The sequence below is a fragment of the Lutra lutra genome, chromosome 6 (assembly GCF_902655055.1).
Source record: "Lutra lutra chromosome 6, mLutLut1.2, whole genome shotgun sequence".
NCBI classification, from domain to species: domain Eukaryota; kingdom Metazoa; phylum Chordata; class Mammalia; order Carnivora; family Mustelidae; genus Lutra; species Lutra lutra.
In genome coordinates this window covers 11,589,243-11,605,818 of record NC_062283.1, presented here as the reverse complement: position 1 = coordinate 11,605,818, position 16,576 = coordinate 11,589,243, and the positions used below count along the sequence as shown (strand labels likewise).

The following is a 16,576-nucleotide window of genomic DNA, read 5'->3' as shown; positions in this document are numbered from 1 at the left end:
ACTCCTGCGGCACACCCAGAGGGAGTGGTCTGGGAAGGGGACCCCCAGCACCCCGCTGGAGGCTGTGCTCTTTTCAGAGACCTTGTGCCCGCTCTATCCAGCTCGTGTACAGATTGTGCATGCTTCGATTCCACAAGCTGGAAGCAGGTCCGTATGCTCACCTAGTTTTTAGGGAAGTGAATCACTTTGAAGCAGAGATTTTTGCAAAAAGCACCCCAAAAGCTCCATTATGCTTTGCCTTAGTAAGTTCCTCTCTGCCTCCCATGGTCAGGGGTGCAGGGGAGCCCCGTGCTAAAAGGGGCGCCTTCAGACCTGGTATCAGGCAGGATACCTGAGTGTCTGTTGCAACCTGCAAGCCTTCCTGCGCAGGAGTCGGTGTGGGGGCGGGGGCGGGGTCTGTGAATGAGATGCCCGTCACCTTAGCAGCTCCTGCCTGGTGCACCTTTCTTCCGCACCGACATTCACAGCGCTCAGGACCTCAACTCTGAGTCCCAAGAGGAGAGTCGGGGCGAGATGCCCCCGGACATCTCACCAGGAAGGCAGCAAAAGGAAAGGCATCACCCCTGCCTCCCTGGGCTCAGAGAAACCTCTGAACTTGACCCCGAGAATTCCCTTCCACCTCTGCAGCATCTTAAGCCTGGAAGGATCCTATGGCCACATGCACAGAGGGGGCAGAGGGGTTTCTGTGCCTGGGTCCTGGGGGGATTACTTCGTGGGGCAATGGCTGAGTGGGCACCGTGAATGCCCCCAATGCTGTACCCTTGAGACAAATGGGCTCCCCCATGTGCATCCAGGGAGACCCCTGGCTTGTGGAATTTCTGTCAGGCAGGAGCCTTAGGAACTTTCCAAGATTAGACCCCGAACCGGCGTATTGCAACATTGTTCCAGAATGTTATGGATGAGGCTACAGGAGTCCCATGAAGCTGCCAAATGCTGTTCAGAAACAAATCTCTCTTGTCAACAGCATGGTTCAGATAGAAATAAAACGCGAACTGAGTTAAGTCGAAACATGGGCTGTCGAAATGTGCCTTTTATCTTTTTATCACGGACCTCATCTCAGGCATAACCACCACATCTTGCCTCCCCCAGCCTCCCCCTCCAAAAAAGCAGTAGGAAAACCGGTGCCTTGTGTCCCTCCCCAGCACACACCGACCCGGTGCTCACAGTGGGGGTGAAGTGCGGGATTACCATTTTTTCCTCAGTTGCCTCTTCTCTTCAAGGACCTGACACGGAAGGACACACGTTTGCAATTGGCACTGTTATTTTATTAGTACGAGTATACTGAAACAATAAACTTGTACTGGTATACAGACAATTTATTTAAAACAATTTTGTTCAAATTTTGAATCAAACATTGTTTTATTATAATAATGAAATAATTTCTACCTAGAAAACCTGCAAGCACCATCAAAGAAAGGGACCATAAAATTCAATAAACAGACTCGAGTGTATCCTACAAATAGACACACCACGATTAGAAAATAGAATATGAATTCTTCCATTTTTTTTTAATATTTGTTTTAAAAAAGCTAGTGCAAGTACAATATTTTACACTGGAATTACAGAGAGTATGCACGCATATGGAAAAAAAGTTCTCCTGTCACAATAAAAGCTCTTAACTATGTATGCACTTAAAATTTTCTTTTCAATAAGGTGCAAAACATTCCTTCCCTAGTTCTCCTCTGTACTGGCCATATCAGTCTGATAGTGCCCTCAAAGTTCTGGCGTCTCTTTTCCCTGGCCGGTGGGAGGCATACAATTGGAAGTTCGGCAGGTAATGATCTGATTGTAAAACAGACGAAGGTATGAATCTCGGAGATGGCCCTGGGGCCAGAAGTTAGAGGACTGTCTTACCCAAAGGCCCCCACAAATACTGGGCAGAGCTCTCCTGAAACCTCCATTCACTTGACTAAATGGGTTTACAGGTGAAGACCCAGGAGGAAGAAACCACCCTAATAGGTCAAAAGGGCAATATTCACAGAACTGAACATACAGGTGTCAAGTTCAAGGTTCACTGACTGAACAATTTACCCCACTCCTGGACCCAAGAATGCCTTAAAGATTCAGTGGTTCGGGTAAGAACCAGAGGAAACATACGCCCCCGACTTCTTGGTAACTGCTCTGTAAAGACCCGGCTCTAAGCCAGTGTCTGGCACCTCAGACTTGACATTCTGGAGGACAGGATGTTATCCCGGCAAGGATTACTGTAAACAGCACTTCCAACGCAGGCCTTCAGACTGGCCATGGAAAAGGAGACAGGCTCGTTGGCTATCCAGACAGCAAACGAACACACAAACTAAAGGGGAAGAAAACTTGGGCAAAGTCTCCAATTATCTGCAGTGGAAGACTTAAGTCCTTTCAGATAAGAAAAGTTACGGAAATTCTTAGAGACCCTTACGTATACATACTACCTATCGGCCAAATGCACTTAATTTTAATACAGCTGAACCATTTGTATGCAAGTCATGAAGGACATGAAAAGCTGAAGCCACTGTCCACTCCCGTCATCGTACAGGTGAATGTCAGCTACCAGACGCCTTGCATTTTAAAAAGTAAAGGAGGGGCTGAGGTTCTGAATTTAAGAACTGTACGTGGGTGTGTTTAACGCTCCTGCGTGGCTGTCCAGTTTCCACTGGCTGCCTTGATTTGGGGACAAAATGGGACTCTTCTGAGAAGTTGCTCTACATTGATTTTGGCCTCAAGATTAAAGGAAAAAAACCCCCCAAACTAAAGTAAAATGAGGCATTGAAATTGAAGTTCATGTTCGAGTCCCCCATTTAAATGAGGTGTCGGGGGGGAAGAAGGCTGAGCGTTTTTTTGTTTGTTTGTTGTCCTCATAATGAGTTCTGTTTTTCTGGTAGCTAGGATCTCTTGTTACAAACACTTCTTGTTCAGGATTATATTCTTTGGGTTTATTGGAACAAGAAGTGTGGAGGATGTCAAAAGTGATCTCTGGAGAAAAAAGGAGTTGCAAGGACTTGAGAGTTTAAACCAAGAAAGGAGCTCAGAGAAGTACTTTCAGCACAGGAATGAACAGTATTCTCAAATTGCAGAATACAGAGTTGCCCTCCCTCGGAAGAGGGCTCTATGTAACAAAAACATAAAGGAAGTGTGGGTGTAGTTTAAGAGCCTTTTCTGTAGTAATTCTTCCAGGCCATAATCTCACAAATCTGATTATGTTAGACATAACAGTTTTCTATATACCAAAAAAACCAAAAAAAAAAAAAAAAAAAAAAAACCAACAAAACAAAACAAAAAAACCCAAACATGTAACTTTCAAACTTTATGCTTTTTTTTTTTTTTTTTTACAAACAGGGTATGAAACTCATTGTTTCAACAGATCCATGTCTTTAGAACACTGAATGAATCATTTCGACATTCATTTTTCTTTTGTGCAATTTTCAAGAACATTACCTGTACTCCTCAAAATGAGTGCTTCAAAATTTTTTCTTCTTCAGCTTCTCAAATTAGGTGTACATTAAAAAAAAAAAGAGAGAAAGAGAGAGAAAGAGAGTTCCCACAAGGTATAGTGCTACAAGAAAAGATCCTATCCCGTAAGGTAACATATTTGAAGCGAGGTCATCTATGTAAAAGAAATCTCAGCTCCGGAGTGGAGGTGTGCAAATTCTTTGGAATTTCCCTATCAACAGAAACACAACACTGTCCGTGGAAAAAAAGAGGAAACCAACCCAACACAATAGCATACGCACGTATGTGCTTTATAAAAAAGTATATTTTCTGTATATTTATTACTTGATGTGTTCCTAAATTCTCTATTTCAGAAATTCTGGGTTAAAAACACAAAGGTGGAAGCAAAGGCTTCCAGTCCACTTTAAAAAAGAAAGCGTAACTTCCTTTCCTTTTAGATCCCCACCGAAGGCGCTGGATTGGGCGCTGGATTGAGACGGCCGGTCCGTCTTTCACCTGGAATCATCGTGGGTGACTAGGAAACAGAAGTGCAAAGCCTTCTGGGAGAGAACAGACCAGTTTGTCGAGCTGCTTGTGGGTTCCGGAGACGGTAGCCATGACAACCAGCACAGCTCACAAAGCCTGGCCTCCCGTCCCAAGAGCTCTGCTGCTTCTCCCACATCTGAAATAGCATGGCATTAGTGTCTTCAAAAGCATTTTGAGATTTTTTTTTTTTCTCTACGAAAGAAATAGGTTTCCTTAGCAGTCACGGATGTTAAAGGGTACTGTCAATTGTTTCCTTAAAAAACAAACAAAAAGAATTCCAAAGCGACAACAACAAAAATAAATTTTGGCAACACATTTCAGTAAAGATCAAAACTATGTGCAAAGAGTGAATTTTATGATTACTAGGAGCTACTGTTCCTCATGAACACGCAGCATGATATTGCAATGTATGCCATATCGAAGGGGTAATCCACACGATGCAGGAAATCTACACATTCCTCGGAGTTATGCAACCGTACTCCAGAGCAGGCGAAATGCTGCTTCTGGACACACCAGTGTGCCACACACACGCCAGCCCCGTCCCTGAGTAAGAGGTGAGAAAGGTTTCGCAGAGCTCCTTGTAGGGGAGAAGAGGGATGCTGCCACTTCCTGGTAGGGGGAGAAAAGCGCAACACACTCACCTAACTGAAAACACAGGGGGCACCATTCAGAGTCAGCGATGGGATCAACAGCCACGGGAGAAAAAAAAAAAAAATCCTCCCACACCAGACCGGGTTGAGTGGGGGTGGGGGGTGAGGGAGAAACAAAAAACTGACCGACATAGAAAATTATCCCCAAGTCTGAACGAAAATGCAATTTGGATTTCCACTTTACAAGGTTTGAGGTAAGTGGCATCCTTCTCCGTATCCCCCAACCCCTCCCCAATGTGGCCCAAACAAACTTGAAATGATTCTTAAGTGAGACATCCTAAGGAACAGTCATTTTACGTATTTAGAAATCCCTATAAAGAGAGGTTCCTGTTTGTTGGTTTCTTTTTTTTTTTTTTTCTTTTCTTTTCGCCCTGACTGATTTCTTGGTGATTGTGTTTCGTTGTAAACGCAAAAGGCCTGCTGTTAGTACTTTAGAAATGGAAAACAGGAGAGAAAGAAAGAACTAAAGATGGCTAACTATTGCAAAGTGGACATCGTACAGAGGCACATGGCTGATCCTCGTTAAGCTTTTCGGCAGCGGAGAATTTCTACGCCTGTCATTGTTAGGTTTGCTACACAGGAGTGGGGACCAAGGCCACCCCGGGCTCACCAATGTCTGCCAACGAGACGAGGTTCCCTGTCCTCTGGATGTTCTTCCTATTGAAGAGAAAGCTGCCGCAGAGGACCGGTGACCATTGTTTGCAGGTGGCCCCTCCATGGCCACTGGCCGCATGTTCACAGCGTGCACACACACATCAGGCCACACTTCCTGCCCATGCCCAGAGGAACGGCTCAAAGCGTCAAGGACACAGACCGGGGAAGGAGGAACCTGCCCGGTCTGGAAAACACCGTGGAGATGGAATGGGTCGATCCTGGTTCTAGTTGCTCCTGGGCACACCTGAGAAACGAATCTGCCTCTGCCCTCTCCATACTGCACACTATTCCTTGTGGCCATGGGGAGACTGCAGCTCGTCCCCTAGCTCTCCTCCACTGGCTCTTTCTGCAACGTGGTGATAGACACACGGGGCTCCCAAAAGCTCCCAGCCCCAGCCCCAGCCCCAGCACTCCACATCCTCAGCGGGAGCTCACTGTGGGAAGCTCTCCCCTTCCTGGTTCCTCCCCTCCAGCCCCTCTCTGGCCAGAACAGGGATGATGGGCCCAATGGGGGATGAGCGTTCCCTAGAGCACACTGGTCGGGCCTATTGGCACAGGAAGTATTGCACAGCTACAAAAGCAAGAGAATGAAATGGGACAATGTTTAGAGAGAACCCATGACTGTGTAATTCCTATACCTGAAATAGAAGCACAAAAATTAATGGTGATGTTCCTATTGCTGCAAACCATGTATGTTTTCCCATTTTAGTGTCGGTGTTGAGGATCCAGTTAGTTCAGTACTGGAAGTTAAACTGAAAGGTGGTGTGTGTGTGTGTCTGTGTGTGTGTGTGTTTCTGTGTCCACGTGAGTTTCTGTAAATAGTAGTACTGATGAGGACAGAGTCTCTATATGGCAGCCCCGTATTCCTCTTACCATCAAAGGTTACAGAAGGAAAAGAAAAACAAAACCTAATCATTGCAAGTGCCCTGAGCAGAATATATGGAAGATTAAGCAAGTTCTCTGAGCAGAAACGTTAAAAAAAAAAAAAAAATACAGCACTAAATAAGCAGTATGACCCCAAGAATGGGCTCACCCAGCTCTCTGTCAGCATGCTGAGAGGGTAATGAAATCCACAGAAAGTCAAGGACCAGTTCTAGCTGTTCTAAACCTATTCAAATGTTTTTGGTACACCCCAGAAAACGGTTTATAAATATCATTAGTTCTGGTGAGAGCTCAATATAATGGAATACTCGACAGCCAAAATGTGGGTCATTAGAATTTTTTTTTTTCAAATTTGTGAAATGCAAGAAGTACTCCTTTCAGTGGTAAAAGAAAAATCCAATTAAGTATTTGTTCAGAGAGACTGCAGCCATTCCAAGTAAGAATATTTAAAAATTTCTCCCTACTTATAAAACTATTTTTTTAAAAAGCACTTTAAGATACGTACTCAAAACCCACAAACAATATTTCAGGTCTCTGGGGATGAAAGTTTTAAACTGTGAAATATACCCTTTCTGGGTTTGTACCAAACATTAAAATCTTGATTTGATTTCCGATGGAAAAAAAAAAAAAGTCATTCTGAAAATAACATTAATTTCAACAATAATAAAGTAATTGTTTTTTTTTTTTTAAACTTGATCACATATATAAATGTCTTTATGGAAAACTTTCTTAATGAGTCTGAAGAAAATTCTCAGAGTTGTCCTGCTATGACTTTTTTTTTTTTTTTTTTTTTTTTTGTGACAGATGTGGTAGAAAGACCAAAATGAATTTTGAAAGGAACATAACCTTATAAAACGGCCTAGAGTTTAGGCAGGTTAGAAAGTAATTTTGCTACATTTATTTATGCTCGTTCAGTCCCCCAAACCTTTCCCACAATGTTATTGGATAAAAACTGCAGGAATATCACACAAATTATAAACTCAAGATGTGCAAATTGCAAGGCTCTTTAAAAGTTCATCTTAAAAAGAAAAACACTGGACAAAAATGAGTATTCTTTTTTCCATCCCTTTTCTCTCAGTTTCTCTGCCAGCTCTGCATAGGCCTTTAATTCTTTCTCAAACATCAAAGTGAAAAGTGCCTTCTGTCAGGCGGTACTCGGTGGCCATTGTCACGTACTAGTTCATAATTCACATTCATCCCTTTAAACCACATTGAAACTTCCAATATCTTGCTCGTGAGAAACTCTGCAGAGCTGAAATGTAGTTACAGTGTTGGAAAAAAAAGAAAGCAACTTAGTTTTTTTGTTTTGTTTTGTTTTTTTCTTCCCAAAGAGTTTAAAGGGAGATACAGTACTTGTTGAATGATAGACCAAGATGCTTGGTAATAAAGTGTGAACAGCATTTTAAGTGCTTAGAGATAGTAATATATATGCTCATCTTCAAAATCTAATTCCTCACGTCACACTGGAATCTGAAAAAAGTGGCACCCGAGTTGTCCATAGTCATGAACTATAAACAGTACTAAAGTTAAAAGACGAGATTTGCAAACCCAATGCAAGAGCTCCCACGGCTCTCTGAAGGGCAGTTCACGCCTACCTCTTGGGAGCGAAGTCAAAGTGATAACCTGATTGGTTTTCCTAACACTGCACGGAATCCAGAGTGGGTGTCCGCCCTCTGCCACCCCGGCCGCCGCCCCACCCACCCCCACCCCCACCGTGCGGGGCGCTGGCCAGCACGAGCTGCCCAGCCCACCGGGACACCCTGGAGACATCACTGCGCTAGTAAAGCAGAAACGAAATCCCACGTGTGGCAGTTGCTCTAAAAAAATATCAGTGCAGTCAGGCCCCATAGGGGGAAATATATATCTATAGGATTAAAAGTTGCTTTTATTGTAAAATATGTTGGGGGGTTGGGGGAAGGATCTTCTGCACGGTTAGCTTCCCATCTGCTGTCTGAGTGAGGCCCCTGATCGGGCCCTGCTGAGTTCCTGTGTTGGTTTTGCCGGGAGAACCTCACCAGGACCTTCCCCCTGGACCTCCAGTCCCGCGCTGAGGGCCGGAGAGAGTGGGCCGGAGGGAGGCAGAGGGAAGGGGAACCTCCCTGGCCATGCACCTGTGTCCGCCACGTGCACGCGCCCCCACGGGAGCACACGCACGCGCGCGCGTGTGCACCCCGGACAGCTCCCTGCCCCGCATAACTTCTCTGGGAAAGCGGCGGAAGTCAGCGCCCGGTGGAGGCTTCTGTGCGGCTGGAAAAGGCAGGTGCTCGGAAGCCACATTTTGTTTCTACCGGGACGCCCCAGAGCCTGCGCGGGGAGGGAGGGGGGTGGCCTGCCCTGGCCGTCCCCCTCCACCCCCCCACCTGCCACTGTCACTGCCAGACACTCCCCGAAAAGCAAGTGCACCCATCTCCTGCGCAACACCGGCTGTAACTCTAATGACAAGGTTAGAACAGAAACCTAAAGAGGGTAACATGTAAATACTGTGTTATTTAGCCTACAGTACAGTAATCTGGATACAAATAAGGGAGAGCCGAATTTCCTTTCCCCACACTGCCTCTACTTGCCTACATTAGACCGGCCTTCAATGCAAATCTTAACCTCCTGAGGAATTAGAGAAGGCTTAGGAAGAGTCAAAGGTGGCTCGTCTTCTGACTTCTCCAGTTTGCGGGTCTCCGGAGCCGACCACCTCCTCTTCCTCGTTGCCGTGGGCTTGCTGGGTTCTGTTTTGGTGAGCAAGGGCGCTGTGGGCAATCCTATTTTCTCCGGAAACTTGAGTTCGCCATTCTCAGACAGCATCTGGGCACTTCCCTGGTTGATGCCGTTCTCCTGCTCGGCGTACCTGTGTCTGCTGCCTGCCAGGATGTCGGTCTTTGAATGCTTCAGCAGGACGCTGGCGGGATCCACGGGTGGGCCCTTTTTAACAGAGCCGTTCTTCAGGTTCTTGAGGGTCAGCGAGATGCAGACATCCCCAACTGAGAGTTTGGAACACGGCAGATCAAAGAGCTGGCTGGTTCTCTCCGGACAACAGGATGACCAGCCCTGTCCAAACACAAAAAAAGGGTACTCTACCAAAACCTCCACGCTGACCTGTGGAAACAGTGAGAGACAGGGAAAAGGACGATGAAGACATTTTCCTCTTGTTTTAGGTCATACACACCCACACGTGCATGAGCCAGATTTGGGCGGGGGCAGGGGGCGAGAAGATTTAGCTCTTCTCCCTCATCCACCAATACAAGCCTCATCCACCAACACACACAAATGAGGCTCTTAATTATCGACCACGTATGGGTGTCAGGCGCCAGTAAAAGCCCCTTTAGTGTTCAAAATATTATTTTATTTTATTTTTTAAGATTTTATTTATTTGTCAGAGAGAGTGAGCACAGGCAGACAGAGTGGCAGGCAGAGGCAGAGGAAGCAGCAGGCTCCCCGCTGAGCAAGGAGCCCGATGTGGGACTCGATCCCAGGACGCTGGGATCATGACCTGAGCCGAAGGCAGATGCTTAACCAACTGAGCCACCCAGGTGTCCCTCAAAATATTATTTTATGAAGTATCAGCTTTCTAGCTGGCCTCCTTTAGAACAGATGGATGGGCCCCCAAGGATGCGGAGCAGGTACTTAGGGTTCAGCACTGAGCAAGTCTCTGTCAGCGACTGGAGTTCAAGATACAGTCTTGCACTTTATCTGCTCACTGGGTAAACACTATTCTCATGTATAACAGAGCTAATTAGAGTGAAATTGTATCCAGGCTCCCATAGGTAGCGCTTACCTGTTTATCATTGTATCCCTTGCCCCGAAAAGGGCCCCTGGCACATGGTTGAAGCTTAATATTTATTGGATAATGAGTGTGTACTCAGGAACTGAGGGGAGCAGAACCACTGAAGGCTGGAGTAGAGAGGGAGAGCTTTCCTGGGACCCCGAAGGCTGGGCAGCATGTGGAGAGGTTTGAGGAGTGGACAGTGTTGGGTAGAGGGTAAAATTTAGGACACAGAGGGCTCATGGACTTGGCCCATCCAAGGTCAAGTACCAGGTACTCGAATCAGCCTGTGCACTGGTTTGAAGACAGATATCTAAATGGGGAAAGCTCAGTATCCTCTCAAGAGTTTGCTGTTTTCTCTACCACCATGTGCCATGTGGGCACTGTGCTAAGGAAATAAACTGAAAATCCAGTCCTAGTCCCAAAGTAGTTCACAATCAAGTGGGCAAATAGGCACGTGAACATAACTGCGGATCAACGTGGCGAGTAGGGTTATAATACCTGAATACCAATATTAAGTTGCTGGAGGGCAGAGGAAAGGCATAGGCCAGTTTGAAGACGAGGTGACTAAGGAAGTCTTCCCGGGTAAGAATACACTGTGCTAAGTTTTGAAACATTGGGGGGCGGAGTACAGGAGTGGATGAAAGGAGAAGACACTCCTGGAAGTAGGGATAGGTGAGCAAAGGCAGGGAGATAGTGTCCAGTGAAAATCCTACTGTTACCATTAAACTAGGCTGAAAGGCACTTGAGGTTCTAACAGTTTAATTTTCATAGAAATTTATTTTCTTTGACTTTATGCTATATAAAAAAAGAAAAAAAAACAATGAAGTAGGTTCAAAGAGTCAGCTTCCAATAGCTTTTCTCAGGGTGGTACACTAGATAGTCTGGAACACTCTTCTGAGGACAACTAAATACTCTGAACAAAAACCAAGCAAACAAAAACTAAGGGAAAAATGTAAAACATGATTTTTTTTATGGCATTAGACAGAAAATAAGATAATGAAAAACCACCGGGTAAGGCTCAGAAAAGGGTGATGGTTGAGAGATTTAAACCCATTTTCCCCTGAGGGCATCTGCACATTCCAAATTTGAGCAGTTTCAAGACCAAGTAGACCTCTGGTAATCTCCAGGGGATGGGGGAGGGGGACAGTAGGGAATGAAATTCAGGGTCTACCCTTCTGGTGTACCAAGGCAGGCTGCTTTCTGGTGAGCACCACTCTTTTGGGCTGTGACCCCAAGGTGCTGAGTGCTGTACTCTAGGAGTAAGGTGAACCAGAAGTAGACAGGCCCTCTCAAGGTCTGAAGCTCAGATTTTGATCATCTTAGCCCCTAAAATTGGGTTAAGGTCATGAATTATTTCCAGTTTTTCAAATAAAAGACACTCAATTAAAAAAGAGGGAATAGGTCCATGAACAGACCAGAGGACATGAATAAAAAACCAATAGAAACAACAGATAATAGAAACAGACCCAAAGCGCAGGGGTGGGTGTCTTCTGAAGTAGAGGCATCAGACACAGACTTTAAAATGACCTATATTTATAATATTAAAGGAGGTTAAAGACAAGCTTGAGGATTTTGGTAGAGAACTAGAATCTGTTTTCAAAAGATCATGGAAATTTTAGAATAAAGAAACATACATTTACTAAAATCAGGAGAACACAATGGATTTTCCAACAGAATAAACGTGGTTCATGACAGAACTGGTGAAGTGGATTCTTTAATTGCTGCTTTGGAAGAAACTATACAGAATGAGACATAGAGACCAAAAAAAAAAAAAAAATAGTTAACACAGAGGAGAGGTGAGAGACATAGAAGACACATTGAGAAGATCTAACAGACACGTAAATTGAATCATACCAGAAGGAGGAGATAATGGGGCAGAATGAACATTTTTGAGGAGATAATAGCTTGGAATTTTCCAAAATTGGTATAAGACAATAATCTGCAGATTCAAGAAGGCCTAACCCCCAAGCAGGAAAAAGAAAAAGAACTTCTCACCCCAACAGGGCACAGTTTAACTGCTACAAACCAAAGACGAAAAGAAAATTCCTGAAGTCTCCAGAATAAAATATACATTACCTCCAAATAGACAACAATTAAATTCATAGTTGACTTCCACTAAAAAGAACGGAACTGTTTTCAGAATCATGTGCCTTCTCACCTGTATCAAAACTCGCACTGAACAATGAGTTCTGGGTTGCAAAAGAGGATTTGTTTTTCCCACTTGTCTAAGTCTTTGTCTATGAGCTAAATGAAACCAAAAGCAAGAAGTCTGTCCGTATTCAAGCGGAGATCAGAGAAGCCCAACCATAAGAAGTGTGGGCTGACTGACAGCGACAACTGTGGGTTGAACAAAAGTTCTTTGTAAAGGGGTTATTTTGAGATTGTGATTCCCACTTTGGAGGAGCTAAGGTGATCAGCAGTGGAAGGACTCCCATGTGAAATCCCTTAAATAAAAATTTACTGACTTAAAAAAATGGAACTGTTTTGTCTAGAAGACAATGGGATATCTTTAAAACACTCAAGAAAAAGACTTGCCAATCAAGTCTTTGGTCAAAAGGAGCCTTCAGGAAGGAAGGCAAAATACATTTTTCAGAGAAACAGTAATTAAGAGAATTCACCACTAATAGATATGCACTAAAGAAAATACTACTGAGTATTCCTTATATAGAGAAAAAAAATAAATCTAGATGGAAGTTTGTAGATGCAGGAAGGAACAAAGAACAATGAAAATGGTAGATGTAGGTAAATCAAAATAATATTGACTATATATAATAATATTAAAAATGTTTTATTGAATTTTATATGTAGGCACACATACACAAACACAGAAGTAATTAAAATATCATCCCCCCAAACCCTAAAAAGTAGTAAATTTCCATGTGATATGCACTGTGGCTTTCTATTTTACCTACTTTATCTTTTTTGGTAACTATGATTGGTTTAGTTGTACACACACTTCTTGAAAGATATATTTTATTTGTTCCATAAAAGTCATAAGTATTTTTAGAGGGAACTAGTGTGAATATTGAAGTTTACTACTCTAGTGTGTGTGTGAACGTGAGCCCGTATAAATGTGCATATTTTCAGGGGGAAATTGTTCTGGGCTATTTTAATAACATAAAGAGAGCTAAACATTTTTGAGTGTCTACCACCTGTCAAACATTTAGGTACAAACTCCCCCAAAAGTATTTTGTTTATGCTCACAGCAGACTAGTGAATAAAAACTACTAGTGTTCCAATTTTACAAATAAGGAACTACAGTCTCAGAGAGGTTAAGTCACTTGCCTAACATCCTAACTATGAGCTGATGGAATAGTGATTTAATCCCAGTCTTTGGCCCCCCCAAACCCATTTTCTTTCCCTTTGCTCCTATCTCTGCCCCTGTGAACAAAGATATTACAATGCCACTAAAAGAGATGAATTTAACATTTCCACTACCCCCACCAGTGAGAAATGTTAGCTGAAATAAGATCCAATGGCACAAGCTCATTGCTTTATTTCATGGTTCAGCAAATTGTGGAATAGTGTCTGCCTTGTACCTACTCATACAATTCTAATCTCCCTACATAATGGGTGAGGAGGCTGATATTTAATTACAGAACTACATTATATCACACACACATATGTATTTGCATTTTTGTATGTACGAAGATACCTACAAGTTACAGTGTCAGATGGGTATGCCCAGCCAATTCCAAGTGGCAGGACCATAAATCCTGTCTCAAACTCCTTAGAGCATTAACATCATATGCCATGCAGAAGGAACGAATCCTACTTCAAGTGGGGATTGTTTAGCTGCAATTGAAAGTCACAGAAACAGAGTTCTCAAGTGTAAAGACCTCCTAAGAATCCGTTTGCCTATCCCCACCTAACACTGGTCAGAGGTAATGTGATGTCTGTAACACTACAAACCCTATCTCTAAACACACTGGCCTCTAGTATGCTTTGCATTTTCCTACATGATCCTCTGTACTTGGGTAGAGTCTGTCCCTTGCCGACACCTGCTAATGGTCAAGTTCTTGATGTGTGAGCCCTATTGTATGAACTCCTCCAAGTGGCCAACATTTCAAGCTCTGAATGTCACATTTACTGTATCCTTGTAGACAAATCTAACTGAAAACGTCCACACGTTACCAAGTATCTGTAGATACATTTTTAAGATGAAGTATCTCCAAGGCCTTTATAAGAGGTAACATTACTGATCATCTGAAAGCTATGATGGAGACGTATATGTTTCCCATTAGACCTATTGTAATTTTGGGGGGAGGCACTTTGAAAGCCCTTTATTACTCTTTCATCTCAACACTCCCAGGACAAGTCTTAGAATTAAATGTTGTAATGTGGTCCATAGCTTGAAGAGCCTACCTAAAAATTCATGAAAGTGACAAGGCAAGAAAAGAGTATTTGAGCCCTGGACTAAAAAGAGATGATAATAATAGAATTTATTTTTAACCTGGTTAGGTTGGGGGAAGATCTTCTCCACCATTTCAAAGGCTTGCTTTGGGTCCCTTCCTCCTAAATTCTAGCTTTGTCTCCTTCCAGAGAAGCTCTGCTGTCCTGGGAAAGGCACCACACCACACATTCTCAGCTGGGTCTATGCAAATTAGGAGCAAAAGACTACTCAGCTGATCTGATTGTTGTAAGCAGTAGGCAGGATAGCTCTGGCCGAATGTTATTTTTGTTCTCACTAATTGCTTACCCTCGCTAATATTTATCCTCACTAATATTTTTCTCCTCCTTAATTATGTAGACTGAATTATCTAGATAATGCATTTTGGGGGCCTGCATCTATGTGACCTCAAATGAGTTTTTTCCTCTTTCTTTGGTGGAAGTCAAACTCTTACTACACATATCTCAAATAAGCCCACTAATGTCTTCACAACAAATCTGTTTTTATTTCATAATTGGGTTTGTCAGGAGATCACAAAGCTTCTTAAAGGTTAACTGATCATTAACAGTTAATGAAGAAACCACACCAAGGGCTTTTCGGTGGGAATATAGATGGTTAGGTTGATCTCCTTGGAATTCCCTTGGCGAGGAGCATTATCTACCTCAAAACACCCTGTCCTGTTCTGGAGATGAAACAAAGAAGGTGGGATTTTGTGACATGAGGTTACTCGAAACCAGAACGTTCAGTCTGTGAACTGCTTGAATCTGAGGCTCATGTGGGTCGTCCCCATGGTGTCAGGAACTTCAAGATATTATTGATTGAATATACATGCTCCAGGGTTTATGGTTTTAGCAATGTTCAATACGTAATCCTGAGTACCTGCTAAGTGCTCGGGACTAGAAAAGAGTACCTCTGGTTGAAGATCCAGTTCTTGCCTTCCGTGGGGGAGACAGAACATGCGCCCGAAACAAGTAACTTCACGAGGGCAGAGGTGGACAATGGCAGCCATGTTATCTGATGACATCCACTAGGGTGTCTACTGGCAACTCAAACTTCACGTGTTCCGGATAGCCCTTCTGGTATGCCCTTGCTCTGGTGTACTGGTACCTGTTTGCTCTTCTTCATCTCCATGAAGGGCATCCCCATTCTTCCAGGAGTTTGGGTCAAGGTGCTGGGAATTATAATTTACTCAGCTCTTTCTCACCCTGCACATCTCCAAATTATAAGCAAATACTGTCGGTTCCATCTTCCAAATGTATCTAGAATGAGACCATTTCTTCCTGCCTCCACCACCACTTTCCTGGCCAAGCCAGCTTCCCACTGGAGAAAAAGTCGCCGCGAACAAGACAAATATGGTCTGCATACCGCCCTGCCACCACTCCCTGCACTGTAGTGACCCTGATCTCCTCATTGAACTCTGAAAGACAGGAGACTCCGGGTCTGTGCATCTGCTGTTTCCTCCATTTGGGATCCTTCCTGCCCTGTGTACTGCTGCCTCCCATTCCCCTTTCTAGAGAGAGCCTCACAGGCCACCACCATTTAAAGTAATGACCCTCCATCCCCAGTATTCTTATCCTCTCTAGGCTGCTTTATTTTTTCCCCCTGGCACTTATTATATTTGCTTATGTTTTTGTTTGTGTCACCTCTTTCCCCAAACTCCCCCAAGACTCTATGCTCCATGAGGGTGCAGATATTGCCTGTTTTGCTCATTTTGCTCATTGTTCTCTCACCAGAGTGTAGAATACTTCCTGGAGTGTAATAGGTGCTCAGTAAACATCTGACCGCATAACAGTTCTGTGTTCGCTTTCCCTACGTAAGAACACTGCAATGGCACGAACGGCCAACAGAGGTCAACGTTTAGACACCGGAAGGCTCTGCCTGTCCTTGTTTCTTTTCACCAACTGGGACTAAATTGGACTTCCGGTCCTCCCCAGGGAGAAAAGAGCGGAGCCTTCCCTGGGTCTGTCTCACCCCTGAACAGACAGCTTTCTGGGCTGAGTGACAGCTGCCTCAATTCATCTTGATTTCACCGAATCACACTGCAGATGCTTTCTCTTCACTCCTGAGTTCCCTTTTGCTCTTTCGGATGTGCTAATAATCATTAATTCATTTTACAATCATGCTGGGGTTCAAAGAGCCTCTGATGAAACCCCAAGGAAAATACATTCGGGAGGGCAGTGCCATATAAAACCCAAGCATGTTACATAACTTCTGGCTGCTCAACACGGCCCATTTTTTTTTTTCAACCCATAAATACATTCTTTTCCAAACACTTTGAGCAGTCTGCAG

At 43.9% G+C, this 16,576-nt stretch overlaps 1 protein-coding gene and 1 non-coding gene across 13 annotated transcripts in view; both read right to left on the bottom strand.

Annotated features, from left to right (window-relative positions):
• Nucleotides 1–1,243: 1,243 nt before the first annotated feature.
• The window catches only part of ATXN1 (ataxin 1), a 411,273-nt gene continuing 395,940 nt past the window's right edge, over nucleotides 1,244–16,576 (bottom strand). For all 12 annotated transcript variants that reach the window (XM_047735220.1, XM_047735223.1, XM_047735229.1 and 9 more), the window contains one exon: nucleotides 1,244–9,227. In XM_047735220.1, coding sequence (XP_047591176.1) covers nucleotides 8,697–9,227 — 531 coding nt within the window. In that variant the 3' untranslated portion in view covers nucleotides 1,244–8,696. The remainder of the gene's footprint in view (nucleotides 9,228–16,576) is intronic.
• Nucleotides 12,041–12,166, bottom strand: LOC125103448 (small nucleolar RNA SNORA40). The gene has a single exon (XR_007128434.1). It is a non-coding gene; the product is annotated as a small nucleolar RNA SNORA40 (small nucleolar RNA).